At 43.6% G+C, this 27,742-nt stretch overlaps 4 protein-coding genes across 6 annotated transcripts in view; 2 read left to right on the top strand and 2 right to left on the bottom strand.

The window, feature by feature from the left end:
* acsl3a (acyl-CoA synthetase long chain family member 3a) overlaps positions 1 to 9,868 on the bottom strand; it is a 30,643-nt gene extending 20,775 nt beyond the window's left edge. Inside the window, exons 1-3 of one of the 3 annotated variants that reach the window (XM_020636889.3) lie at positions 9,690 to 9,868; positions 3,874 to 4,367; positions 1,687 to 1,864 (exon numbers count right to left, since the gene is read on the bottom strand). In XM_020636889.3, the coding sequence (XP_020492545.1) occupies positions 1,687 to 1,864; positions 3,874 to 4,248 (553 nt within the window). In that variant the 5' untranslated portion in view covers positions 4,249 to 4,367; positions 9,690 to 9,868. Of the gene's footprint in view, positions 1 to 1,686; positions 1,865 to 3,873; positions 4,368 to 6,354; positions 6,624 to 9,689 lie in introns of those variants that run through there. The other 2 variants (XM_020636890.3, XM_065960401.1) reach the window with 2 other exon arrangements.
* Positions 9,869 to 12,178: 2,310 nt separating this feature from the next.
* dmac2 (distal membrane arm assembly component 2) lies at positions 12,179 to 16,290 on the top strand. The gene is made up of 6 exons (XM_020636867.3): positions 12,179 to 12,319; positions 13,145 to 13,326; positions 13,741 to 13,821; positions 14,035 to 14,174; positions 15,479 to 15,641; positions 15,713 to 16,290. Exons 1-6 carry the CDS (start codon positions 12,302 to 12,304, stop codon positions 15,894 to 15,896), a joined length of 768 nt encoding a protein of 255 aa, XP_020492523.1. The 5' UTR covers positions 12,179 to 12,301; the 3' UTR covers positions 15,897 to 16,290.
* An 878-nt stretch (positions 16,291 to 17,168) lies between these two features.
* On the bottom strand, positions 17,169 to 20,510 carry LOC136180551 (tripartite motif-containing protein 16-like). Its single transcript, XM_065960750.1, has one exon. It carries the CDS (start codon positions 19,549 to 19,551, stop codon positions 17,887 to 17,889), a length of 1,665 nt encoding a protein of 554 aa, XP_065816822.1. The 5' UTR covers positions 19,552 to 20,510; the 3' UTR covers positions 17,169 to 17,886.
* A 225-nt stretch (positions 20,511 to 20,735) lies between these two features.
* sirt2 (sirtuin 2 (silent mating type information regulation 2, homolog) 2 (S. cerevisiae)) lies at positions 20,736 to 27,722 on the top strand. Its single transcript, XM_020636895.3, has 16 exons — positions 20,736 to 20,895; positions 21,042 to 21,085; positions 21,226 to 21,274; positions 22,280 to 22,390; positions 22,504 to 22,545; positions 22,634 to 22,740; positions 23,303 to 23,359; positions 23,470 to 23,538; positions 23,785 to 23,914; positions 24,012 to 24,071; positions 24,263 to 24,318; positions 24,622 to 24,698; positions 24,915 to 24,966; positions 25,062 to 25,129; positions 25,317 to 25,383; positions 26,584 to 27,722. Exons 1-16 carry the CDS (start codon positions 20,880 to 20,882, stop codon positions 26,728 to 26,730), a joined length of 1,152 nt encoding a protein of 383 aa, XP_020492551.1. The 5' UTR covers positions 20,736 to 20,879; the 3' UTR covers positions 26,731 to 27,722.
* The last annotated feature ends 20 nt before the right edge of the window (positions 27,723 to 27,742 follow it).

The raw sequence follows: 27,742 nt of genomic DNA, 5'->3' as shown, positions 1-27,742 counted from the left end.
TCAACAACAGAGAGCTGTCTCCCCCCGCCCCTTCCTCTCTAGAATCGATGCTCACACAGGTTGCCATGTGGTGGACACTGAAGCTTCAGTGTTTATCCAGCTCTGCATCGGTCTGTAAACCTTTCTGTGTTCTAACCTCTCTCTATTTTTCAAAAGCATCTCCAATATTGATCCTAGTTTGAGCACGTTTCTGCTCGTGGAGCTTATTAGAAACATGCAGAGGCTTTTTAGGTCGGGTACAATCACTTCTATCTGAACCACTTCTCTTGCCCGCTTCCATCTCTACAACACCTGTTGGTTTGACCTGATAACTGCTCTCATATCTGGCAAACTGAGGGGAGTCCAAAACAGCCGTGTGGGGGTGCCTTAAAACCGCCTACCTTCTCTGGTCCAAACAAATCCAGAGCATTCAGGACCAGACTCTAAAGTTAGAAGGAGGACATACTGGATAGTGTGTTTCAGCCTCATGCTTATATAAAATGATTCAGACATTAGTTTGTGCAGGCTTGTGCAAGAGTGTATAACTCTGATGAAGTGGTTATGTGGGCAAAATGATGGCTACTGTGATACAAGCAGAGACGGCTTTTTATAAACTAAAAGTGGAAAATCTGTCCTTGTGTCAAATCAAAATGAACTATTCTATTTTTAGTATATTTAAGAGTTTCAAACACAACAAGCTGAAACAGATGGACAGAAAAAAAGAAGAAGAGCTGGAACTCTTATGTAATAGCGAGGCAGAAGGGACAAATTGACCTTCTTCTGTCTCAGCTGGTTACAAGTTACAAGTTGTCCACGCCAACCATTCTCACATAAACATAAAACACGGCCGTAAATAAGCTCAGAGGGAAAGATTGCACTGAAGATAACAGCGAGAACGGAGAAAGTACAGTACGACCTCAACTGAGAGTGAATTATAGATCTGAGTGAATTCTTATGTCTGTAATACATGATCCCTCTACCAAAATGTCTCTCGACTACGTAGCAGAAACCCTCAACGCCTTCATAACCTCACGTCTGGACTACTGCAATGGAGTCCTGTTTGGGGTGACCAGCAAATCCCTGCAGAGGCTGCTCCCAGAGTCCTCACCCGCACCAAGCCCTGGCAGCACAGCAGCCCAACCCTCCCCCACCTCAACTGGTCATTGTTTTTCATGAAAATGATCCCTGAACAGAAACGGCTGAACAGTCACAGAGCACCTGACGAGCCTGATGATTCAAGCATCCGACGGCCCATATACGGCCCTGTGATGTGCACAATGTACACAACACTCGTTGGTCTCGTTAAAACCCGACTGATCGCGACACACTAAACAACATTTTTTCTGTGTTGTGGTTTTTAAAGCGATTCGCAACAACAAGACCGGTGGAGAGAAAATGCACAGAGAACTAAAACGGCATGAATGACCACTCAAAAATATTATGGATAAGATGGACTGCTGACAAAATGATTTAGAACATGTGCGGATACTGTTGTTGTGGCAGGGACGTATCGACGGTATTATCAAGAGATGTCAGAGTCAGTGAATGAGCTCTTGAGTTGTAGCCAAAAGCCTAAAAGTTACACATATGATGAGATTGTGCTTCCACGCTAAATGATGAAGCAGGTGAGCCAACGTCTGCATGGATGTCGTTGTGAAACCAAACACACGCCATGTGGCGGGAAACGGTCTGGTATCACACACTTACATGGGAAGTTGTACATGAAGCAGGCCTGCGCGGCGATGACCCACTCGGCTCGTGTCTCACAGAAGATGGCGATGGTGTTTTTTGGCCGCTGACCCAGTGAAGCCAAACCACTGCCCAGTTGGGACGCTGCTGTGAGGACTTCTTCGTAGGAGATCCAGCGGTACTCCCCCAGAACCACCTGCAGGGGGGGGAGTTTATTATTGTTCCAGATTAATGAACACCAACAACAATACGCTGTATAAACGTTCCGAATAGGATTAAAGCCTCCACGACCCGTCAGATGTCTTATTGATTCTTTAACTGGAGCCAGTAGTGACCATTTTGAAACAAAAGGGCGGCACTCCAGAGGAACGAGGGGGTCCAAAAAATAAAAATAAAAAATCACAGAATAAAAATGAGGGATTCTGCAGGTCTGATCTCCTCTTGCAGGCCGTCCCAAGGTCTTGGAGGCTCAGAAAGTTAAACCCCTGTCCCTTTTAGTTTTCAACCTGGACCTTGGAGCAGCCTGTAGAGCTCCACCTGAGGATCTCAGCCTGCGTCCTGGTTCATAAAGGGTTAAAAGTTTGGAACTATAGGAAGCTGCCCCTATACTGAAATAGTTATGTACCACGCTGTAAGCATGTTTAATTCTCCTGTGAAGTTGGTCAATTAACCATGGGGCCTATGGAGAGTGACTCTCCATTGGAGACAGCCCCATGTGGCCACTCAAGGAACTGCAGCATTTGGCCATTGGGATGTTGCGACCTGTCTCCTTTTATGATGTGCTGCTGGGTAAATTCTACAACGAGAGCACAGCACTGCGACATGTGTTGTTTGGCCTGTTTCATATTAAAGTCACAGGAAAGGGAGCAACAGCTGCCAAACAGAACATCCTCCTCTCCTGCCGTCAGGCCGCAGCACCTCATGGTCATCATCAGCACGAGAGGAAGGAGAGAAACACAGGCCTCTCTGGATCTACTCCTCAGCACTCACTCGCTGATGGTCGGACACAAACACTCATACAGTCAGAGCTCCCTGCATGTATGAGAAGGGTAATACCGACTCCTAGTGGTTGATAAATGGTATTGCACACTGTCATGCAGAACTGTGTTCCACTGTAGGCTCTAAAATGCTAATTCATGTTCCCATTGCAGCAATAAGTGTTTCACCAGAGGGTATTTAGATGGATTAAGAGGATCATGCTGTTGGGATTAGAGGGGTAATTCAGAGGTAATGTTACAGCACAGCAAAGTTGGCAGAACTCCTGACAGTGCAGGAACAATGCACGCTCTAAAATGCACCAATAAGACTGTTGGTAAAGTCTTCTCTTCGGTAACGCTTGCACTAAATAGTGAGGTAATCGAGTTTTCTTCTCAGTTATAGCTCTTCTTTAAAAAGAGAGAAATGACGCATGCATGCTAAAGCCAGGGTTATGCTTTCTCTTCTTGCTCCCACTTTGTGAACAATTTCTCTTTACACTCTTTGACGAATACAAATCACTTTAGGGTTTCCATTCTGTATTCATTCTGCTCTCCGCTCTCCTTCCAGTGAGTAGCTACAATGGAATTCAGGCCATCCTGAGGAAAAACAAGCTGTCAGCTGAGGAGAGAGAAGCAATAATTGGAAGTCACAGTGTGGGACTTGAGGGCGAGGAGATCCAACCTCAGAGAGGAGCTCGGCTGCAGATCGCTTTGCTTTCAAGTCAGAATGAACACTGTGACAAATGTGTGGTGCAGAAAAACAATTACAAAAGTTTTATACTGTAAATACCGCTTTTCCAATTCGGGGTCACGGGGGGCTGGAGTGGATCCCAGCTGACAGACAACCAGCTACACTCACATTCACACCTACGGACAATTTAGAGTCAGCAGTTAACCTAACGAGCATGTCTTTGGACTGTGGGAGGAAGCTGGAGTACCAGGAGAGAACCCACACATGCACAGGGAGAACATGCAAACTCCACACAGAGAGACTCCTGTCAGACGGGGATTCGAACCGGGAACCTCTTCGCTGTGGGGCACCAAACATTGCACCACCATGCAGCTTGTTAAAGTAATATTCAACATTTTACAAACATGACAGGACTCTACTAACAAGCCTGATGTATCACAGTTTGGTTAACGGCCTCTTCTCTTCCTCCTGACATTTTTCTTTTAGATTTTGTTTCCTTGCTGACTCTGTTGCTACACTTCCTGCATCACTCCTTACCTTCTTGAACACCTTTCCATTGCTCTGTCGCTCGTCCTCCTCACTGATCACCTCCCTAGTCCCCAGGCAGTCTCTGTGCGGGAACCTGGTGGCTGCGTACTCAAACATCTTATCCAGGGTGTCCATCCCCGGGTGCAGAGACGTCACCAACCTCTTCATGGCGCTCACCGCTCTATAAGGTCCCTCCGGACGCCCTAGCACAGAGCGGGCCTTCGCTCTCTTGGCTCGCTCCGCCTCAGAGCCGTACGAGTCCCCATCAGGCGCGGAGACCCAGCTGAGGATGTAGGAGGGCAGGAAGGTGATGAAGGTGTAGATCCAGACCATGAGGTGGAAGAGGAGCAGCAGCATGGGGTTCAGGTCCTCCTTCAGCTTCATCGTGGAGAAGCTGTGAAGATGCCGGAGAGCAGCGAGGAGAGACTTTGGAGGAAGATGTGATGATGCTGCTCTGACTCTTCCTTCTTTCTTTTGGAGAGACTGACTCCTGACTCCTACTCCTGTGGGATAAATGACATCAGCCTGGCATTAGATAGATTATACAAGCGTCCAAAAGGAGGCTATGATCCCAAGCTTTTGGAGACTTAAAGACAGGAATCCTGAGTAATTCAGAAACCGAAACAAAACACATGAAATCAGAAGAGAGCCATGGTATGCCTCTGTGTTTCACATGTTATTCTCTCACTAAGAGCACAGCATGAATACAGAAAAAGAGGCCGCCAGTGTCGGGCACTGTTAGCGTCAAAAAAAGAGACAGCGGGAAAAAACCACAGAAGAAGAAAAAGAAGCAGCAGAGAAGAAACAAAGAAAATGAGTTTATAAAGATGTGAAAACAGGAGAAAGTGAAAGAATGAAATGCAAAGGGAATGCCTCGAGCTGGCAAAAACGAAACCAACTCTGAGAGTGTGTGTGTGTGTGTGTGTGTGTGTGTGTGTGTGTGTGTGTGTGTGTGTGTGTGTGTGTGTGTGTGTGACAGGCTACAAGCCTCCAGACAGACGGAGACGGCCGGGAGAGGAACAGTTCCCAGACAGAACAAGATGGCGCTCACGTACGTCACAGATCCAGCAGCCACATTCTACACATAAAACTCTGCAATGGAAGATTTACAGGGAGTGTGTGACGGAGTGCGTGACGGAGTGTGTGACGTTCACCAAACAGGTTTAATACCAGTATAGTGGTATACCAGTTATACCAGTGTGTTCTTTGCCTTTCTTCTCAGTTTGAAGCACATTGAGTCTACGCCTAAATATGTCTATACGGCGGAGGGAGCTGGACTCACACATTGCTGCAGAACCTGTTGCATGATCCAAAAGGTTTCTATCATTAATGATATTCATATGTTGCTCTGAAACTGTCTTTAAGATTGTGAAGCAAAAAGAAATTCATTTCCTGGTCAAAATGGCGTGCACACACACACAAACACACTCGGTTGGCTCCAAATATTCCTCTCTAGAAGAAATGTTTCATTTTTCATAAGAAGCACCACATCCTTCCTGTCCACAAAACATGACCACGCTTGTCTCCTAAACACACTCCTCGCTCAAGTGTCCCTTTGAGACTCATCAATAAATTACAGATTTTAACCGGCAGTGCTCTCTCCGACTCCCATCGTGTCCCTGTGGGATTCTCTGCAGCCCTGTTGTTCTGCTCAGCGTCTTGTTACGCAGCCGGTGTTCCTTTTTTCTTTTTTCCATCACACGACACTGCAGCTGAACAAAACTGCACGCTGCTGGAGAACATGCTGCGACTCATCTCGGGGTCATCCCTATGTCCCCTCAGCCCTATGACATTTTCCATCCAATCAAGTTAAGGCCTGATGTTCCCTCAGCCCTACTTTCCCCTAGCATCAGGATTGGCTCTTCAATAATGCACATGCTGTGTTCCCATCATGATGAGAAAACTGTAAAAAAAAACAAAAAAACAACAACAACCTTTTTATGATATTATTTCCTGCAACTATATAGAGTGAATATATATATATAGAGTTCTTATTTGAAGACATCTTTCACACTCAAACCAAAAACACGTTTAACTAACGTTTTGGACGCCCCTCAGTTTGCCAGATATGAGAGCAGTTATCAGGTCAAACCAACAGGTGTTGCAGAGATGGAAGCGGGCAAGAGAAGTGGTTCAGATAGAAGTGATTGTACCCGACCTAAAAAGCCTCTGCATGTTTCTAATAAGCTCCACGAGCAGAAACGTGCTCAAACTAGGATCAATATTGGAGATGCTTTTGAAAAATGGAGAGAGGTTAGAACACAGAAAGGTTTACAGACCGATGCAGAGCAGGATAAACACTGAAGCTTCATTTGTGGCTAAAGTGATAGTCCTCCTTAGGTCTCTGTGAACAGAGGCCTGAGACTTTCCAAAATATTCATACACACATAACCTGTTAAAGGAGCTCAGCTGGTCTTTCTCTCTATCAAAGGTCAAGAACCTGGTTTTCATCAGAGCAGCGAATAAACCGGCTCGACTTTAATCTCTTACCTTAAATAGCCACAAACAGGTAGTTAGTGGGAGTTGCTCAAATGGCAGCTTTGTAAAAAATAAATAATAATCAGGAGCTTTGCAGCGAGCCTCTGCTCCCTGGATTAATTGAGTAATATTGTGACATGGCGTGAGTAGCAGTGGGGTGACCAGGCATGTGTGTGTGTGTGTGTGTGTGTATGAGGGAATCATAGCTTCCTCAAGAGATTGAGTGAATGGGTCTTTTGTGTGTCCAACGTCATTGTGCTTTCACCCACTCGGCTAAGCAGGCAGGCTCAAGTCTTGCAGAAAACTCAACATGGCCATTGTGGTCAAAACGACGCACCCACACACGACACAGTCCCGAGGGTCAAAGGTTTGTGTGTGTGTGTGTGTGTGTGTGTGTGTGTGTGTGGCAGAAAGAAAAAAAAGGGGCATATATGTGGTTGTTTTTTTGCATGCGCATGGGTGATTTGAAACACATGAATCGAATTTGCCAGTTTTCGATTAGTGACATAATGAAAAGCCTGCAAAGAGTTTGAAAGTATAATTCAGAGTAAAAGGGTTGATTATGTGGATCAGACCGCAGCTTGTTGTGTGCGCATGTGGACATAAAGATCTGGCACACATGCCCGTCACCGAGCTTCTCTTCTGCAAGCCCCCCTAACGTGCTATATACAGGAGTTTAATCAGTATAAAGTAGGCTTTGTTAACAAGTAGTTCAACAGAATCAGAATCTGAAGTAAAGAGTGGAGAAGAACATACTGGAGAACAGGAAACATAATGCAGCAGGTTCATTAGAGCACGGAGATCGTAGAGGTGGCGTGCAGACAGTCTATGGTCGTGCAGCGATCACAGGGAATAAACGTCACCACCCCCTCCCACTCGCTCCAGGTGAATTCTCCTGATTATATCCTGCTGTGTTCTATCATCAGCTCACTCTGACTGTCTGCAGAATAAATACGAGAAGGCTGGAGGAGAAACTCCGGGTGAAGAGAGAAACATTCAGCTGTTTGTGTTCACACATGACGCTCCTCCTGCAAATATTTGGAGTTTTTCAGGAGTTTTCTGCAGGTATGAAAGCAGCTATATGTGAGATCCAGATGTTGTTGGATGCTCCGTTTGGATCAACCCCCCACAGATTGGGCCACATGCGATTGTAAATTCAGTCTTTTAAAATGTATTCATACCTGAAGTTTTTGCGGGCTTTATCGTGCAGGTATCAGCTGCTGGTTACAGGTGACAACAATCCGAAATGTATCGTCAGTAACGTGGCAGCCTGTTGGAGTCTGTAGCTGCAAACGTAGTCTAACAAACTCTGCTACAGAGCGCTGTGTTCACTCCAAACACTGAAGATATAGTCACTAAACACATGAGTTTAAGAGCAGTCCTCCTGAAACTCTCTCAAAATATTTCAGGAGTGCATCATGTGAAAGTAGCTAAAGAGGCGTCAGTATTAAGTTAGAACTCTTGAAGACTTATTAAAAACGCCTCCTGCTCCTTTTTAGTTATGGTATTATAACATCATAGCACTCTAATAATTCTGCACTTTGTGAGCAGCTGCCACCAGCCGGAGGAGAGAGAGAGAGAGAGAGAGAGAGAGAGAGAGAGAGAGAGTGTTTCTGTGTCGTCTGTAATCATATCAGACCATTTCTGCAAAACAATTGCATCTCTGTCAGTAAGTACAGGAGCACTCTCATGGGCCTGCATCATTTGACAGCCACTGCCACAGGACGGTCCACTTCAGCTGTGTAAATATAGATTTTTAAAACGGCAAACCGGCCGGAGGTTGCGAGTGAGGCCTGCAGGGAGGTGACAAAAGTCTTTCAGTTCTGGATTTTGATTAGAATAAGTGCTGATATTGATTCGGTTTCCTGTCGACATTTCAAACATCATTTATCTTTTAAAAATGGTTTTAGAAAAGTTTGCTTGCTAAGTATTTAAGACACCTGACACATGACATTTATGAATTATTATATATCATGTTAAAGGAGCAGTATGTAACTCTGACACCCAGTGTCTAAAATGGGTATTGCAGTCTAAATTCTAAACATTGTCGAGATCTGTCTCCCCCCGCCCCCCCTCAGTGTTTAGCCAGCTCTGCATCGGTCTGTTCTCTCTGATGAACGTTTGGACAAAAAAAGCGTCCGATTAATGACTTTTAAAAATGTAGATCTGTAGGTGTTGTACGGGGAGACAGAGACAGCAGGCTGGGAAACTGATTTCATGTTTTTAAATTTCTCATTTATTTTAATCTTCTAGACCCTGTAGCCTCTACATATCATCTGGTTGGATTGGAATCTGCAAAATTTATGCACTTCTGCACTTTTGCATGTATCATACATTTTGCACTGTCAACGTTTTCTGTATTATCTGTGCCTTAATAAGTTTTAATTGACTCTCCCTGCAACCAAATGTACAATACATGGGTACAAATAAAGTAACCTGAACCTGAGAAGAAGTCACCTGTTGGTCAAACGTGAAGGAAACTGTGGTCAGTGTGGGAGTCTGACATCATCTCTGCAAACATGGAGGTTTTTAAAAAAATATATTCCAGAGACATTTCAAGAGGAGGGACAACTGACAACAGTTTATAAAGCTTACATGACATCACACAGCTCAGCTGAAAAAACCGACACGAAGACCTGCAGAGAAGTAAAGAAAAATAAAACACAGCTATAGAAATCGGCTTAAACTTGAACTTGAACTTAAACATGGATATGGCCCCTGAGCTTCACCACACAATGGGCGTGTCTCTCATTTAAACAAGATGACGAGTACAGCCACAGATGTTCAAGCTGCAACATCCACGAGCTCGCACTAGGGTCAAGAAACCCACAATAACCACATCACTTCCGGTTGGAAATTTCACAATAAGATATGCCGTATTCTAATGACCTATACTGAAATCAAAAGTCGTTAGAGTTTGTCAAACCAGTTTGTGGCACAGGGTAACTAAAACATCCAACCACGAGCCTAACCTTTACAAATGTTGCTCATACCTCAGTATCTATTGTTTCTTCTTATTATTATTATTTCCTTTTTTCCACTTAGTTGATCCAATTTTTTGCACTTTCACTTGTGATCTGTAATATTTAGTAAGGGCTTTTTTTTATTCTCGTGTGAACAAATGTAAACAAATGAGTAAACAAATAACCACCAACTCTCACTCCTGCCTTATTTATAAGCTTCCGTGTTCATGTCGACCATACAATAATATTCTTGGTGTTTTATTCTAAAGGAAATAAAGATGGATACGACCGGGTTTGTCTGAGCCTTATCTCGGGCAGCTGCAGCATCCCGCACATCTGGTCAGGCTGTAAACGAGCATCACAGAGAAAGACAGAGAAACTTACCGGTCAATGTTGTCACCTCCCCCCGGCTGCAGGAGCGGAGAGACAGGACTCTGACCTCGCCGTGCTGGACACTGACGTGTGAATGAATTAATCCACCGGCTCTAATCGAAACGCTGATATTGCACCGAGCCCGGAAGTGACACGCGTGTCGTGTTGTTGTGCGTGGATGAATGGCGGGTTGGGGTTGTCGTTGGGAGGGGGGTGGCGGTGGGGTGTTGGGATCAGTCTCTGCGTTATGATTGGACTCGTGGAGGTGGCGCGTGCTATGGGCCGGGCCACGTTGGAAGGAGGGCTCGAGGAGGCTGCACGGGTTACTGTGTGTCACAAGAAGGAAAACCAGAGGCCATCATCTCATGTATGCACACAACCCCTGGTCTCATAGTTTCCACCATTAGTTTAATCAAAATAATAACGAAGACAAAAGAAAGTTTTTGTTACAATAAAGATAAAGATGATAAAGATGTAATAAATGATGCTCTGGTAACTAGCTCCAATAAAGCAAGAGGCCACTGCAAAAATGTTTACCTCTGCTTCTATGGTTCTTCTATTAGGAAATGACATGGATGTTTTTATGTTTTTAATGCACTGTTCTTTCTAATTTGTGCACCTCTTTTATGGATTACGCAAACATTTTTGTAAATGAAAGGGCAATTTGCACATAAGTTGCATTGCTTTTCACGTACCTGTTTTCTAAAATTGGAAGTGCATCTATATTAAAAGAAAATAAACTAGGCTTAATAGACTTCATCGTGCCCTTTTTCTTTTATATCTTTACAAGCAATAACCTCCCATCATTGTTGAATGAAGCCGATGCTGAGGTGTAAAATCCTGCAGTTCCTCAAGTGTCCACTAGAGGCTGGCTGCAGAAGCACAGGAAGTCACATACACACCGATTCAAAAAAGCCTGTTTTTACAGCAGATAATAACATGTTTACAGCCTGGTTCAAAAAACCAAATAGGTCTGATTAGCTCATGTCTCGATCGACACACACTGTACGGGGGGTGAATGTTTTGATGACTCATCCGTTTTGATTTAATGAAGGATAAGAGTTATTCACAATATGGCGTGTAGCTGACCTGATTGACAGGTGGGCGAGGTGTAACTGTTTGTCAGGAGGCTTAAAACCCGCCTCAGCTCCAGCTCTCAGCCTGTCGTTAGGTTGACTGAAAGTTAGACTGAGACAGCATTTCCAGCATGGAGACCGCCATCGATGGGACTCCAGCGCCCCCTGCAGGAACAGACGGTTTACGTCACTCAGGCTTCAAACATTCATATTTACAGTCTCTGATATAATAAGACGATATAGTCAACTTGTACCATCAGTTTAGAGGATTTTAAGACTGCTTCGAAAACGTAGAATAAAGGTGTAAACCGTTGCTTTGTGAATGAGTAGTGGGACATTTAGTGGCTGAATGTTCCATAGCATCTTTAAATACAAAGAATACATGCCCATGTTGTGATTGTCAAAACCGTTGGAAGACGTCAGGAGCTGTCTTCCTCACGTATGTTAGTACGTACCTTCATTCATAAACACATGGGATTTGTTGAGCTCAAGGGGTGCACGTGATCCAGATTTTCACAAGCTTTATGGGCGGATTTGAACTGGCAACCTATTGATTGCATACCATGCCGAAGCAAAGGCATCGCAGTTTATCTGATGAAACATTTCTGGAATGCTTTTAATATCGTAATGTTTGACTTTGTCAGTGCCAAAGTTTTCCTTTTTAATGTTGATCATTACAGAGCTGATGAAGCATGGTATGAAACTATGACCCTGACAGGCTGACGACTCACTCTGACTGTAAAGGAGACGGAACCACAAGCAGATTTCAGATTCACTGACATGTGGAAACGAGGCCTCCTGTCCTGTTGTCTCCACTTTTTCAGATTTGACTTAATTTCCAGTTTGCTTAATTTATGATATCCTGTTTTTCCATCACTTTTAATAACTGACCAGCAGAGCAGACGACTCAAGCTTTCCTAAAGAATTCACAATACATGTATTTTTTTGAGTTAATGTGAGTGTTGCTGGTTGTCTGTCGATCATGGGGCTGACTAGTGTAAACCTGCCTCTCGACCAATGACAGCTGGGATCGGCTCCAAGGTCAATGTGTGATCTCATAAGGTGGATATTACTTTGGACTCGTCAGCTGAGCTGTCTGAGAGTTTGTTAAAGTGAAATGAGACATTCAAAGATGCAGCAGTGTCCTTCTTTTACATCACTGAGACTACAGGGAGACACTGAGGAGGCTGGTCCATGGGGTTTGCAATTAATACATATATTAATACAATATTGATAATAAGAGACAGATTGCATTACATGTAGATGTACTGCATTACTCTGTTTCTAGTTGGTGACATCAGCCTCCAGCAGCTTCTGCCATCAGTGTGCGGATGACCTAATGTGACCTGAGGTGTAAACAGACGAGAAAAGACACTAGAAAAGTCCATTTACTTACCTGAGCTCAGCTTCAGCTGCTCAGGTTTCAGACACGTGCGTGGAGCGACACTCAGCGGTTGACATGAAGAACTGCAACGGACTGTGACAAAAGCGAAGTGGAAAAAGATTGTCCCCTCCGACTCTCCGTTGACTACCGGTGTTGTTGCTGTCATGTCGGCTCCCTTCATGGTAAGTTACCCTTCAGACGCTTTGCTGCACTTCACAGACTCATGTAGCAGATTAATCCTCTCACATTAGTGAGTGAGTTTGTTATAAGACCTTGTTGATTATTTATTCAGAGGCTGAAACGGGTTCGACGTTTACGTACTAATGCAGCATGACGATGAGAAGTCAAACGAGATGATTGAACTGAGCTCACATTTAGCTCGTTTAGAGAAGAACAGAATAAAAACGAAGTAAATCTGTGTCTTCTTTTTTCAAGCTAAAGGAAGACATGTGTCTTTGCCATTAAGGAATAAAAATTAACACTTGATGGCACATTTGAAAACAATTTAAAAACAGCAAACACAAAGTAATCTTTATTGTATTTCAGAACAATCGTTCCTCTCCGAACCACGGTGCAAACTGCAACAGTGTAAAAGATATATAACTTTGTGCATTCAAGACAACAACAACATCAAATGTGCATGCACTTGAGATGTAAATAAATACAAGACATTATGCCCCAGTGTATTTTTCAAGTCCTTTTTTCTTTTACAATGAGAGATGCTTCTGTGTTGCTGATGAGGGGAGGACAGTTTGAGTTATAAAGTGACATTAGTGTAAAGTGTCACAGTTTGGTTCACAGCTGTGATTAATATAATCTATGAGGCAGCTGACTCTAAAGTGTCCTTTTAAAAAAAAAAAATGCTTTCTTTGCACAGCCAACTCTGCAGCTTTTTACCATATAAACTGTAATGAGAGGACCAAGAGGTTCAGACAAACACAGTTAAGTAAAGACTCCCTCCTGACTGAAGCACCTGCTCCCATCCTCTCTACATTGACTCTCTGCAGAGATGCTGCCAGCGCTCGGCTCTCCTCTTCGCTGCCACCAGACGACCATTGAGCTCCAGCTCGGTTTCAACTCCTCTGCACAGGAGGCTGCTCCTCTTCCTCACCCAGCGTTACTATGACGTCGAGATGCTGCTGAGCTGGAAGTCTAACTGGAAGAGGAGGGGGATTGAGAAGAAGAATGCGTAAGTAATGTTTTGGTTGTATTGCACTGAACGACACACGCAGACCAGTGATGCCTCTGATGCTGCTGCTCTTTTGGCGCGGCGTCCTGAAATATAGGAAGGATGTCCTGAGTTCATATGGAGTTTAATCAGAGTCTGTGTGGGGGCATCATTGATTAGACATGCGAGCAGAAGGGAAGAATCTGTTCTTGTGGCATGAGAGTTTGGGCTTGTGGACGGCAGACTTTCACCAGAGTAGGGGGTCTTAAAGAGTCCCCACTCAGGGTCCTGGAGGTGTAGGGGTTGTGGAGAAATGTCATCCAATCACCCTCTTTGCAGAATGGATGTCACGCTGCAGCCTGCCCTTGTACACGTCAGCGGCAGCAGCGTACCATATTTCACCATGACAGATTTTCCTCTTTCTCTTTTTCACAGTTACTATGGTTACACTGAGAGGTTACATGGGCCGGACATCGCGGCAGCCTTTTACATCTTGACCATGAAGGGTTCATTTAGGTAGGTGCCCTTTTCTCCTGTTCTTTTGGTGCCAATGATGTCATGATGTCACCAACAGCAAGGTGAAAGACTGATGCAGATTATGCCAACATGCATGAAAGTTGTAATGAAAACAGATTATGTCGTCTATATAAAAAAGCTTGTTCAGGCTGGAAACCAGAGCCAAACTCTGATGCTCAACTTCTGATGTTGTGGTTTGTGATGCGTCCTCAGGTACGTCGGCCAGTCAGAGTGGTTCGGTTCAGACCCCAGTGCCAAATTCAACTGGGACTTCTTGAATCACAAAGACACACAACTAGAGGAAGTGAACATGAGCCACACACTCATCAGCTTCAGGGGACTGAGGAACCTGGGTAAGGAACTTTGTCCCCAGGCCTTTGCACTCTGAGTCCGTCCCATCTCTAGTCCGATAGACAAACATTACACGCAGAAAACCTTGCACACTGGGTCCAATGCGTTAATTCTTAAATTAACTGAAGGATTTTGCAGTACCAGACAAAATGGAGTCATGAAGCAGTGAAGATGATGTAGTAGTTTAGTAGAAGGAAACTCTTGCACTTCAGCCACTCCACAAATGGAGGTCGGTACTCTCGATCACTGACTGAAGACGTAAAAAATATAATTCAGTGGATACCTTCTTCAAGACAGGAACCAAAGAAAATACTGCAGCACACACATCACTGAAAGGAAGAATATGTGATTTTTCACACTTAAATGTAGCAGAAATCAAGTATATCCTCTAAAAATAACTCTCTGAGTCATGACTGTCTACAATGAGTGTGCCCCCCGAGTCCCGCTGTCTGTGATGTTGTACGAGCCGTATCTACAGCGTGTTTACATGGACGGGACGGCCGGCTCCTCCCCTTGTGTATATAAGTTGTTTAATTGAGGGACTAGAGAAAAGAAGAATAACATACTGTACTCACTGCTTATTTGAATGTCACGTAAGCGTTTCTAGATCACGGTCATTTACTGTAAATGTACATGCAGTGTGAAGATACGAGCATAATAAAGATCGCTAGCATTAGCATGCTAAAACAACAATGCAGCGCGAGTTGTTTTGGTTTCATGCTGGTGCTCAATGGCGACATCTACTGAATCAAAAAGTTGCATATTCTTCCCTTAAGGCAAATTTAATAAAAGTGCAGAGGACTCACGTTGTCAACGCACTGCGTCTTCCTCTAGTGGTTCTTTGGTTCTGAAAAAAGAAAAAAACACTCGGTCCACCCACTCTTGAAAACAAGACAAGAGTGAGGAGATTATGACATGTCGATAAATGAGCTGCAGAATCATCCCGGTCGTTTCAAAGTGCGTTTCAGGATGTCAGTGATCCAGCTTGATATGCTGCTCACTTTACTGGATCCTGAACAGCGGCTGGTAGTATATTTGAGGTATGGACATTTATTGTCTCACACACACACACACACACACACACACACACACACACACACACACACACACACACACACACACACACACACACACACACACACACACACAAACTGCAGAGTTCGGAGTCAGTGTGCAAACATGAGATCGTATTTCGGTGGGAAAAAACAGACTCAGTGTGCGAAGACCTTCACTCTGTCCTGCGTACGTATCTTTCATTTCAGTAATGTTTCATATGTAATTTACGTGTTTTAATCTGCTTCGTCAGAGGGGCAGCGGTCTTTGCGGACTCTGTCGTTACGAGGATGTCCTGAGGTGGACGACTGGTTCCTTTCCAGGCTCCATATCTTCCAGGACTCTCTGGAGGAACTGGACATCTCCCAGTGCCTGCGCATCACTGCAGGGGGCCTGGCTGCACTCAGGAATCTCAAGTAAATATCCACACTCTCACTCACCTATTTGGATGTGTAGAGTTCCTCCCTTCATGAGTTTGTGTGTGCAGGGGACTGCGGCGGCTGGATGTGTCGTCCCTTCCGAGGATTTCCAATCCTGGGTTGGTTGTGATCCTGCTGGAGGAGATGTTACCGCACTGCCAGATCACTGCTACTGGCTACAACTACAACCCGAGGCAGGAGCAGGATGAAACAGCCCCTGCAAGGACGGAGGTAGGGACTGGGCAAGGATAGGAATCTGAGAACCCGACGTTGGATAAGCAGAAGAAAATGAATGGGTGGATGGAGGAATCCAGTGAATCAAGGGACTCATTTAGGAAAGAAAGATTCCTGTGAGAACGCCTGGCTGTCACTACTCTGACAGAAGAGGCATCGATAGAGCGAAGACACTTCCAGGGAAAATGGTGGACATGATACCTGCTGTGAGCCGTAAACTCTTAACAAAAATGTATGGCCTTACCTTTTCTTCAAAGGTACATGTTTAACCTTCTGCTTGTTTTTCCCCCAAAATGCCAAATTACACAAGAAAAAGTCCTGTCTGTCCCGAAAGAATCAAGACGGTGTGGTGATTTATGTATTAAAATGTAAATATGAGTCTGACTGAATAAAGATGTGTTCTTAAATACCATGATAGTTGTTGTTTTTTTACCTGTGTCTGTGAATCTTTGAGTCGTGTTAAGACGATGGTGACAACGTTCTCACGCATTTTAATCTGTCTGTGTTTCTAATCTTCACTCTGGAAGTTTATGTGAGAACTCAATCCCATAATCCAGTGCAAGCCGCGTGCTGCAGGAGTGGGCGGATGAGGACAACAGAGAGAACGGGAAACCAGTTAACACTTGTGTAAGTCAAGGTCTTCATCTTCAGTAATCTGAACGCTTTGATGTAAAGTCGTATGAGCTACTGTCACTTTCCTCCTCATTCTGCATAGGATATATACGGGTTTCTTTTTCTCTCTCTTGTTACCTTCATGTAAACAGCGAGGCGGTGGTAAACGCTCCTGTGAGGGGCGAGTTCAGCGCCCCCTGTGGTCAAGGCGCTACCTCTCAGCTCGTTATTGATTTTATCCAGGACGTGTAAATGCTGTTAGCGTTAATGTGTTAATTGTGTTGTTGTACATGAGGCTGGTCTTGGTCTCAAGACCACTTTTTGAACGTCTCAGACTGACATTTATGGTCTCTGTCTCGCCCCGATTTGGTCTTGGTCTTGACTCGGTCTCGATCCCTACATGTCTCGGCCTTGGAGCACTCTGGTCTCGGGTATGTCTTGGTCTCAGTTAGTGTGGTCTTGACTACAACACTAGTTAATTGTTAATGTGATTAAGATCCGAAATTCATGCATTCATTTTTTTAATCTCCTGCTATTTTGTCCCTTTAGGCTCACCGTAGATAGTGGTCCTCAGTGTCTCCCTGTAGTCTCAGTAATGTAAAAGAAGGACACTGCTGCATCTTTGAATGTCTTGTTTCACTATAACAAACTCTCAGACAGCTCAGCTGACGAGTCCAAAGTAATATCCACCTTATGACATCACACATTTATTTGTTTCAAGACAAATACAACACAAGACACACAGACTATACATCTATGTACAACTATAAACATATAATCATAGAGGTATCAAACAAAAACAATAGAAAAACAGGCTTACAGTACAGAATCAGTAATCCTGATCTTGTAATATCTGGACTGTTTGAAAAGGTGGAGAAGGTAATATGTCCTCTTTAAGGTTGTATTTAAACATTGTTCTGAATTTTGGGATCCACGTGCTAACTAGATATAATTTCCCCACTGAGATCTCCAGAAGCTTGAGACATCAGGTGTTGAGTGACATTCTTGAAAAAAGCTCAAAGTCTGCCTTGTTATTTTTAGCAAACAAAAATAAGGCCTTGCGTTTCACATGATTTTTAAGCCCCCTGGCATTAACGGACATTAAAGACAAAGAAGAATATTTTTAATATTTTCACGCAGAGAAATGTCAGTTCAGGTGAACAAAAGTCATGCTGAGCAGTGAAAGAGTCCACAGCTTAACAGACACAGGAAGGAGTGTCACTTAAAGACACTCAAACATTTACAGAACAGACGAGAAGAGGTCAAAGTACCGCCCATAAAGTTTGATTGACAGGTGACCATGATCAGAGTTCAGCAACGAGCATACATTTTAAAAAATCAAGTTGAAGATTTAAAACACAGAAAGTTAAACGTCTGTCTCGTTAATGACTTCTGTCTATTTCAGTTTACACAACTCAGCAGAGTCTCCAAAATAAACAGTCCTGAGTCCAGCATGTAGAGGCTGAGTGAATGTGGTCTGGACTCTGTGGAGGAGAGTCATAGTTCCAGAGATGCTGTAGAAGGACAGAATACCTGCTCTGTGATCCAGGTACACTCCTACTCTGGAAGACCGAGGACCTGAGACAGTAGTTTTGACTTTGTTGTAATAAAAGTTATAACTGTTGTTGTCACAATCTAACATCCAAGATTTGTCATTGAATCCAAACCAACATTCACCTGACCTTCCTGCTCTGCTGATATTCTTGTATGCGACTGCTACAGAAACTCCTACTCCTCTCCACTCCACTTCCCAGTAACAACGTCCAGTCAGACTCTCTTTACTCAGGACCTGCTCCCAATCAGTGAATCTGTCTGGGTGACTAGAATAAGTCTGTTCTCCACTCAATGTTACTTTTCTGTTCCCATCAGATAATAACAGCTGGGTGTATGCTGTGTTTGGATCCAGTGTGATGTCACATGAATACTTTAAGAACTCAGCTCTGGTCTTGTTCTCTGGTTCTGACAGTAAAACCTCCACTACAGTCACTGTCTGTGAGATGTTTATCCATTTCTCTCTCAGGATGTCCTGTAGTTTATCTCTGACTTCTGACACAGCTGCTGTCACATCCTCAAAGAACCTCAGAGGACGGATATTGATGCTGGATGAGTGTGTAGATTCACTGAGGGGTGACAGTGAGGGGTAGTCGTGTAGAAACTGGTTGTGGTCCTGTGTTTGTGACAGCTTCTCCATCTCAGCGTCTTTCCTCTTCAGCTCAGCGATCTCCTGCTCCAGCTTCACCTGAAGCTCTCTGACTCGACTCACTTCAGTTTGCTGCTGGGATCTGACCTGCTGCTTCACATCAGAGCGTCTTTCCTCCATGAGATGGATCAGTTCAGTGAAAATCTTCTCACTGTTCCCCACTGTTTTATCAGCGGAGCCGTTGATATCCTCCACCTCCTGTTGGAGCAGCTTCGCATCTTTCTCTCTGTCCTGGATTTTCTGCTGGACGTTTTGTCGATTCACCTCAAGCTCTCTCTGCCTCTCACTCCTTTCTGCTGCTGCTGAGACTGTGTCATGACCTTTATGTTCGTCCACAGAGCAGAGATAACAGATAGACTGCTGATCAGTACGACAGAACAGCTTCATCACCTCATCATGACGAGAGCACACATTCTCCTGGAGCTTCTTGGAGGGCTCCACCAGCTTGTGTTTTGCATATGCAGGTATTTCATAATGAGGCTGGAGGTGTTTCTCACAAAATGAGATTAAACAGACCAGACAGGACTTTTGGGCTTTCAGTTTTCTCCCAGTGCAGACATCACAGGCCACGTCTTCAGATCCAGCATAGCAGTGATCAGCAGGAGCAGCTCGGAGTCCAGTCTTCTTCAGCTCCTCCACTAAATCTGCTAACACGGTGCTTTTCACCAGGACAGGCCTCGGTGTGAAGGTCTGTCTACACTGAGGGCAGCTGTAGATTTTCTTCTCATCCTCTTTATCCCAGTGGCTTTTAATACAGTTCATGCAGTAACTGTGTCCACAGGGAACAGTCACCGGATCCTTCAGGACATCCAGACAGATCGAACAAGAAATAGTTTCCTGGTCAAGCTGAACTCCTGCCATTTCTCCTCTCAGTAACAACGACTGTCTGAGTTTCACTTACTTAGAAATCAATAGCTCCACCTCTGATCTACACAGCATGTGTTTCTTCAGTGAAGGTCATGCTCTGGTTGGTTGGGAGAGAACCAAGAAATACAGAGTGGAGCTGGTTGTGTTTGAGAGCAGGAAAATCAAGCTCTGATTCATTCCAGGAAGAGGAGCGGTTTGAGAGCGATACTTGTTTACAACAGAGAACATTTCTCTTTTAAAAACACTTCTCATTTCAGATTTTAGAAGATGAACTCTTTTTTGAATTGAATGGTTTGGAGAAGGCTTTCTTGTTTCTGATATCTTCATGTCCTAACCTTCCATCTACAGGAAGGGCCTTACTGTATTTCCAAGTAAAGCATTTTTTATCCAAACAGGAAGTAGGCCTACCGTGTAGTAAGTCCTGATGAAGACTCAGTTGAGTCAAAGCACGTAGACACTTCCCTGTTTTAATTCAGGATTTTTATACTGCAAGACTGCTTCGGACTTTCAGTGTAGACTGCCTTAATTCACAACAAACTTTGTAATCAGGACAGTCATTACAGGAAGTAAAGTACCCTCAGCTTAAAACAGTGCAAACATTCAAAATAAAAGGGTTACAGAAACAAAAAAAATGAAATTTCAGACACGCCATTTAAATGCCATTCATTGTGATTAACTATTGAAATTGAGTGATTAAAAGTGATTTGAAAAAAAGCAATGTATTTTTCTTAACAATAATGTCATCATGCTTTCTTTAAAATGTCAAATGCCAATATTTACAGTCTATGTCAAATGCATCATTAATCCAGAATATTAGCTCCGAAAAAATGTTTTGAAAAACGATTTTTGCTGATGGATTATTTTGCTTATGTAGGCTAGATCATAAAGAAGCATAAATATTTATTACAATCTGTTTCAGAACGAGTTAAAACTCATCACAGGAGACTTCCATTCTAGGAGGACGGAGGTTTGCCCCGCAAATCCAGTGTCTTAAAGTCTGTCTGTATCGATCTTTTTATGCCCAGAACAAAACTGCAAACACACTTTATTCCAATGGTTCCTACTTGTGGTAGGAACCCTTACCCTAACCATTGTGGTTACAGTCTATGGTTCCTACTTGTGGTAGGAACCACATTCTACTTGTGGTAGGAACCATTGTGCAGACTGCAGAGGGACACGGACCGACTTCCTGACGGACAACAACAGCACCTCCCCTGTGATAGCTGTGTTGTGGATACTAAATTGCTAACTTCGTGAAATCTGGGGTCCACATTAGTTGTCACTCGGACCCTTCTGGCTTGAGGGTTTCAGTAGACGGATAAATGTCTGATGCTGCAGGTAGGATCTCCGTCTCATGTGAATAAGGACTAAAAACACTCTGATAAACAGCGCTAGCTAGCAAGCCTGGTTAGCAATGTCTGTAACATCACTTACACATCGAGAAGGGTTTGTTTAATATATTCCGGTGTTTAATTTATTCCTAGAACCTCCTAAAAGAGAAGAGGAGGAGGTGACGCTTGAACCAGAGGTAAGAAAACAGCCGTGTGAGAGTCACTGAGACTGTGAATGTTAGATTAGGAGGTTTACTTACTGAGGTAACTAAAACCAAGCAGCCATTTACACCCGGCTTACTGCGAGAATAATCACTGGTGTTGTTTTAATTTGTAGGATCAATCCGACGACAGCAGTGAGGAGGAGGCTGCAGGAGGCACAGAGAGTAAGTACAAACACACAATGACATATCTCACACTCAAAGCTATATGTATATTAATCAATAGGACACTAGACTACCTGGATATCAGCCCTGCTGTGATTGGCTCTGAAGATAAACCCAACAGTGCTGATATCCAGAACAACATCTCCACCTCCAGTGTCATATTACTTTAATACAACAGATGTACAAGAGCAGGAAATGTTGATAAAGAGTAAATATCAACAACAGATTATATTTTAACTCCACCAACTCAACTAGTACTGTTGCCTAGCAACCCAAACATTCTATTCTACCATTGGTGTCCATGGTTACCACATAGCAGCTACTCTGTGAACCTTTACTTGTTTGTTAAAATAAATGAATGTGATCATGAAACCAGTGACATTAGAGTCTGTTGTTTGAGATGATGAATGAAGAAAGACTGCTAGTTGTAGATATGAACTCCTGGCTGAAGAGGAGGAGGGACACGTGATGTGAAATGTCCCAGTGATGTTGTTCTCCTGTCACTCATGGAATGCCTCTTGTCCAATCAGATTGCTTGCTCCTAGCTGCTGTATAAATATATAAAACATTCATACATACAGGTTTGGATTGGATTGGAAAATCTGTATTGTCCCAGAGGGGCAATTTGGCAACACACATCATAAAAACAGCACAAAGACATAAATACATAGGTACATATAAAACACAACTCCCATGGATATCATTGTGATGGACGTGAGTGAGATAAGGGACACTAAGACCAACAGTGCATAGTGTAAGTGTACAGGCAACAATGCCTAAAGCTTATTTAAAAACCCAGCTGAAACAGAAACAGAACAAAAGCACCAGTTAAAACACAACAAAACAATGATCATAAAGTGACAACCTTCCTGTCCAACGGCTGAATCTCTAAATCTAATCATTTATGAAGTTCTTCTCCTATTCTCCTCGTGTTGCTTCTGTCTTCAAGCGTATTATATAAGCACTTCTTAAAGTTAGTGTCAACCCTCTCTGTGTTCCTACCAGTGGACTTCCTGAGAAACCTTTTCTCCAGCACCCTCGGCCTCGGCTCAGCAGAGAAAGTTCTGGATGAGCTGACTCTGGATGGAGTGGCTCGATACATAAACAGCGGGAAATGTGAGTCTTACCTCCAGCTCCCCTGATGTGTTTGTCCTCTCTGTTTCCTGAAGCCGGTTTTCATCATGCGCTTATTACTGACTGTTTTAAGAACGCTCTCTCTGTCCACACAGGTAAAAACATCGTCTGCATGGTCGGAGCAGGGATCTCCACGTGTGAGTACTTCACTTTGAATATAACTGAACAAACATGTCAAAGTGTCAAACCTTTATTTTTTATTCTCTGCGCTGCCTCACCCTACAGCGGCTGGGATCCCTGATTTCCGCTCACCAGGAACCGGCCTGTATGCAAACTTACAAAAATACAACCTTCCTTACCCGGAGGCCATCTTCCAAATCGATTACTTTAAGGTTGGTGAAATACTGCTTCGTTTAAGTCACACATAGAGAGGATGTTTCAGCTGTCATTGTCAGGGGGGCTCAGACATCTTTGACAGGCTTCACTTATTTTAGCCCAAATTATAATAACAACCTATTTATTTCCTCAGTCATTAAAAGTTTGACTTCTGTAAGAAGCTGCGTCTCTTAGGTTTCTTTTTTGCTCTGAATAATGGTAAATTCCAGCAATATCCGTGTAGAGTAGCAGCACTCAACTACAGACGCCGCAAAGCCTTCACCAGCGCTGCACACAGTGAGCAGAAACGCCGCTCATATACAGGAAGTGTTTACCACTCAAGGTTTTAACGGACACAAACATCTTTACACACTCTGGTTACAAGAGATGAACCTGGACATTATGATAATAACGCAGGTAATGTGCAGATTAAAGTTAAACCCAAGGGGCCCCTCAGGTATGGCGGGTTGTCAGAGTCGATCTGCACAGGAGAAGTCTGAGCCAGGAGCCAGAACCCCGCCCACGACGCAGCATGTTGTTTTCCACAAGTCAAACATCTCCTCCCTTCTTCCTCCTCAGAAACATCCTGAACCTTTCTTCGCCTTGGCCAAGGAGCTTTACCCGGGACAGTTTAAGGTGCAAGAAATGTGTGAAACTAGAAAAAGTGTCAGAACATCTAAGCAAAGACTGTAATTTCAGAAAGCACTCAAAAGCCTCACAGGTGTTTGTTCTTTATCGGTGTTTAGCCGACGATCTGTCACTACTTCATGAAGCTGCTGAAAGACAAGGGACTCCTCGGACGCTGCTACTCACAGGTAGGCTACAAAAAAATAACCTTGGGGCGCCGGCAGCCTAGTGGTAAGTGTGTACGCCCCATGTACAGAGAGTGGGTCACCTGTGGCTCCTCCCCCACATGTCGTTCCACACTCTCTCTCGCTCCCTGGTTTCTGACTCTATCCACTGTCCTGTCTCTAAAATAAAAGGCATAAAAAGCCCCCGAACTAAACACAGAATCGCATCGTATTTATGTTGACATTTTGTGTGTGTGTGCGCTTATTCAGAACATCGACACCCTGGAGCGCGTGGCTGGGCTGGAGGGAAACGATCTGATTGAAGCTCATGGCACGTTCTACACGTCTCACTGTGTCAGCTTCTGTTGCCGCAAAGAGTACAACCTGGACTGGATGAAAGGTGTCTTTATGCTTTTGTCCCCCTTTGAAGCTAAGGGACTGGGGTTGTTGTCATTTTGAGCCATCTAAGACTTGAACTCCTTCCTCCTGCTTTGTAGAGAAAATCTTTTCTGACGACATCCCTCGATGTGACAAGTGCAGCAGTTTGGTGAAGCCAGGTCAGAGGCTCTCTGTCCCTTTTTCCTGATTGTGAATATGATTATTTCCTATTCTTCATCTCCCTAAAACACCACCTGACCTTTTCGTTGCCCCTGTTTTTGTGTTTCGTAGACCCTGTTATCTCCACACCTGACTGTTACTTATCTGTGTATTATATTTCTCACTGTGTGTCCTGCTTCTCCTCACCCAGACATCGTCTTCTTTGGAGAAAACCTACCTGTCCGCTTTTTCACCTCCATGAAGATGGTGAGCACATTGTCAAACTAATGGGGTGTTTGTCTGTTTGCTTATTTATTTATTTCACACACTTATGATGCCCTTTAAGAGAATATTAACGCATGACAGTCATTACTTAAGACTTTACTAGGGACTCGCCTGTCTTCACTTAAGACTTGACTCTGGACTTGACTCTGGACTTGAGACTTACTTGTGACTTGTAAACAAAGACTTTGTCCCACCTGTTCCTAAAACAAAGAGGTCAATGTGAGCCATGCTCTAACAGTCCTGCACAAATCAACTCTTTGTCTTCTTCTCTTTGTCTCCTGTCAGGACTTTCCTCGCTGCGATCTTCTCATCATCATGGGGACGTCTCTTCAGGTCCAGCCATTTGCAGGTCTAGTCGGCAGGTAAGGCAGACACTGCTGCATTAATAATTTTAATAATAATATTCTGCAGCCTGGCAGCCAGTTGGACCGTCCTGCATTATGAAAGATTCTGACTTGAGTCCAGCCTCTGAAGAAAAGTCTCAGGGCGAGCTGGATCATCACTTTGAACTATTTGTTGATGAAAATCAGTATTTATCTTCTTCATATCTTTCCCTGCTTTGATTCTTTGTCGTTTAGGGTTCCAAAAAGTTGTCCCCGACTGCTCATCAACATGGAGAAGGCAGGACAGGTGAGCCTTTTACCCTCCATCAACACTAATCAGTCCTTTTGTTTATGATTATTTACTGCGCTCTCTGTGTTATTCTTTTGTCCGTCTCCGTGCAGGCGGACCCTCTGTTGGGATTGTTGGGGTTTGGAGGCGGGATGGACTTTGACTCAGACAAGGCGTACAGGTGATCTAACTGCTCATCCTCACATTGAAACTCATCTTTGGTGAAAACAGATCAAAGACACAATGTACAGAATCGGGTTGTTGTCAGTGAGTGTTGCTGTGTTGTATAATAATGCATAAGCCCTAGAAGATGTCGTCAGCAGCTGTAAGGAGGTTTGAACACACTCTGCCTTTTGTCTCGTCTTCAGAGACGTCGCTCACATCAGTACGTGTGACGAAGGCTGTCTGGCTCTGGCTGAGCTGTTGGGATGGAAGGTGAGTCACATCAGTTTCTTTGACAGACGCTGTTTCATGAAAAAGGTTGAATGTTTTGTTTTGTCACTGCTTTTTTTTAAATGTCAGGTAATCCATTTATTTAATTTCCTGGGAGATTTTAAGGTCATAAGACGCTCCTGATGTGGACTCCATAAGAAACACAAAGCTCGATGATCTCAGATCGTTTTCTTATCTTCTGTCTCTCCTCTCTGTTCTTCATGCCTCCATACTGTGGCCCCACCAGCGAGCATTTTTATGTTGAAAAGATAATTAAAAGGCAAATATGTCCACCAAGGAAACAACATTCAGAACTTGTTTAAATGTGAAAATGAAACGATCCGAAGACGTTGATTTGGACCTCATTTCACATGCATTTCATGTAATATTTATAGCCGCTAAAACGATTGTAAAAGTCAGCGTCTATCACCTTCAACAACCAAAAAAGCCAAAACGTCCCCTCCCCTCTGCAGTCAGGTTTCTGCAGGCTCCATAGGTTTTTATACTTTCACTGCGTTTATCCTTTTAGCAGAACACAGATCTTTTAATTCTTTGACTTGACTCATGAACATTTTATAGTATTTTGTAATTCACTCTGCGTAATTACTAACCTGTCTGTTTAACCTTAGCATCTCCTTATAGTTCCTATTCTTTATTGATGTTTGTCTTTGTATGAGCGGCTCCAAACCAATCCTTCAAAGAGGGATTAATAAAGTTGTTTGAATTGAACTGAAAAATATTCACCTGCATGCGAACCTCGTTGCAAACCGATGAGTCCCTGGTCCTGCACGTGAGTCAGAGTCACATTTCTTTGGAGACCTGCTTCTGTCAGGTATTGAAGAAGAACTGCTTTCTGTCTGGGTAGTGGGAGTTGTAAATCTAAAGGACCTGCTCATGCACACTCTTCTTCTTCCCCTGAGAATCCTTAAAACTGTACTCTTTACTTCTCACAAGCTCGGACATGTAAGAATGAAATGCTTTGAATTTATGTCAAGGTGACTTTGGACAAATTCAACTGCAACCATCGTTTCCAATGCTAAAATAAACTTTTATCAACACAAAACTAGATTGTGTGTCTTACAGGTTGATATTGATGGTAAGAGGAGAGTTCCTGGACGGACTGACCTCAGCGTGTAAATCACAGTCAGTGCTCAGTGGGATGTTTATTAAAACCCTCGTCTGTCCTCCTCCTCCTCTCTGCAGGCCGAGCTGGAAGACTTGGTGAAGCGGGAGCACGCCAGGATTGACAGTCAGGACAAGAAGGAGAAGGCCAGTGCACAGAGCAAAGGAGCGGCAGCAGCCAAGGGGAGCTCTGCATCAGTGGCCCCAGAGCCCCAAAAAGAAGAGTAACTCATTAAGAAGAAGAAGTTCTTTTAGAAAAGCTACTGCAGTGAAGTCTTGGCTTGGAGTTTGCCCTGAACGGCAGATTATGACAGCAGGTTTACTTTTTTCTTTCTGGAAGTAAAGCTTCAACAGTCTGTCTTTATTTTCCGTCTGGGGACATGATTTGACGACTGTGTTTTCTGCTCCTTTTTATCAGTTATTTGCACTTTATTGACATGACTCGACGTTCCTATTTTTTATTTGTGTATTTGCTTCAGCTAACATCTGGCTCAGGTGTGTTTTTTTCTCTGTGGTGGTATTATTGTCTCTGTAAGCATCTACTGAAGCGAACACATGGACGCTGAACGGGCAGTTTGGACCAACCAACTTTAATTCTTCAATTTCGTGAGCATTAGATTTGAGTTAGAGGTTCTGTGATATATCCCCAAATCTGAAATCTGGTCTCTGATTGGACGGTTACCTCATACAGGTATCAGACCAATCAAAAACACTTCTTGATTGGTGAACCGATGGCTAACTGTAACTTTTAAAGTTGCTTTTCTTTAACCTTTTGTTTCTGTTGGATTCGACTTTCAAAGGCAGGGTTGGGCATTTCCTCCAGATCCACTTTTTCAGATTTGGGTTGAAATTGTCTTTAGGTCCTGACAGAAATTAATAACTCATAACTCAACTTTCCAAATCATGCTATTTTTTGAAAATTACCAACCCTGCCTTTAACTGATTTCCTTGCCTTTAACTGATGAAACAGAAACTCTCGCCTCATTCAGAACCCTTGTTGTTTATCTTTAAGGATGAGATACAGAAGATAGCTAAATGGACATAAAATAAGGTCTCATAAAGTACTTAAAAGTGTTGTTTCATACTAACTCATCTGGACTTTCTGAAAACGCATGACTTATGTGAAAAATAAACTACAGGGGGTGGTGTAAACATTTACATTACAGGCTGTACAAAACCAAGGAAATGATGCAATAAACTTGACATTTGTAAAGCTTCAACTCTGAGATCCTTTTTCATG

This window comes from Labrus bergylta, chromosome 11, assembly GCF_963930695.1.
Source record: "Labrus bergylta chromosome 11, fLabBer1.1, whole genome shotgun sequence".
Classification (NCBI taxonomy): Eukaryota; Metazoa; Chordata; class Actinopteri; order Labriformes; family Labridae; genus Labrus; species Labrus bergylta.
Note: the sequence above shows the minus strand (reverse complement) of the source record. Positions and strands in the feature narration are given on the sequence as shown.

Bases quoted from the DNA above. Each gene is read 5' to 3' on its own strand.
- sirt2 (XM_020636895.3), top strand. The intron at 21,086-21,225 runs GTAAGAAAACAG...TTTAATTTGTAG, and splicing joins AGGTGACGCTTGAACCAGAG to GATCAATCCGACGACAGCAG. The intron at 22,391-22,503 runs GTGAGTCTTACC...CTGTCCACACAG, and splicing joins ATACATAAACAGCGGGAAAT to GTAAAAACATCGTCTGCATG.
- dmac2 (XM_020636867.3), top strand. The intron at 13,327-13,740 runs GTAAGTAATGTT...TCTTTTTCACAG, and splicing joins GGGATTGAGAAGAAGAATGC to TTACTATGGTTACACTGAGA. The intron at 14,175-15,478 runs GTAAGGAACTTT...CTGCTTCGTCAG, and splicing joins CAGGGGACTGAGGAACCTGG to AGGGGCAGCGGTCTTTGCGG.
- LOC136180551 (XM_065960750.1), bottom strand. From the start codon at position 19,551: ATGGCAGGAGTTCAGCTTGACCAGGAAACTATTTCTTGTTCGATCTGT.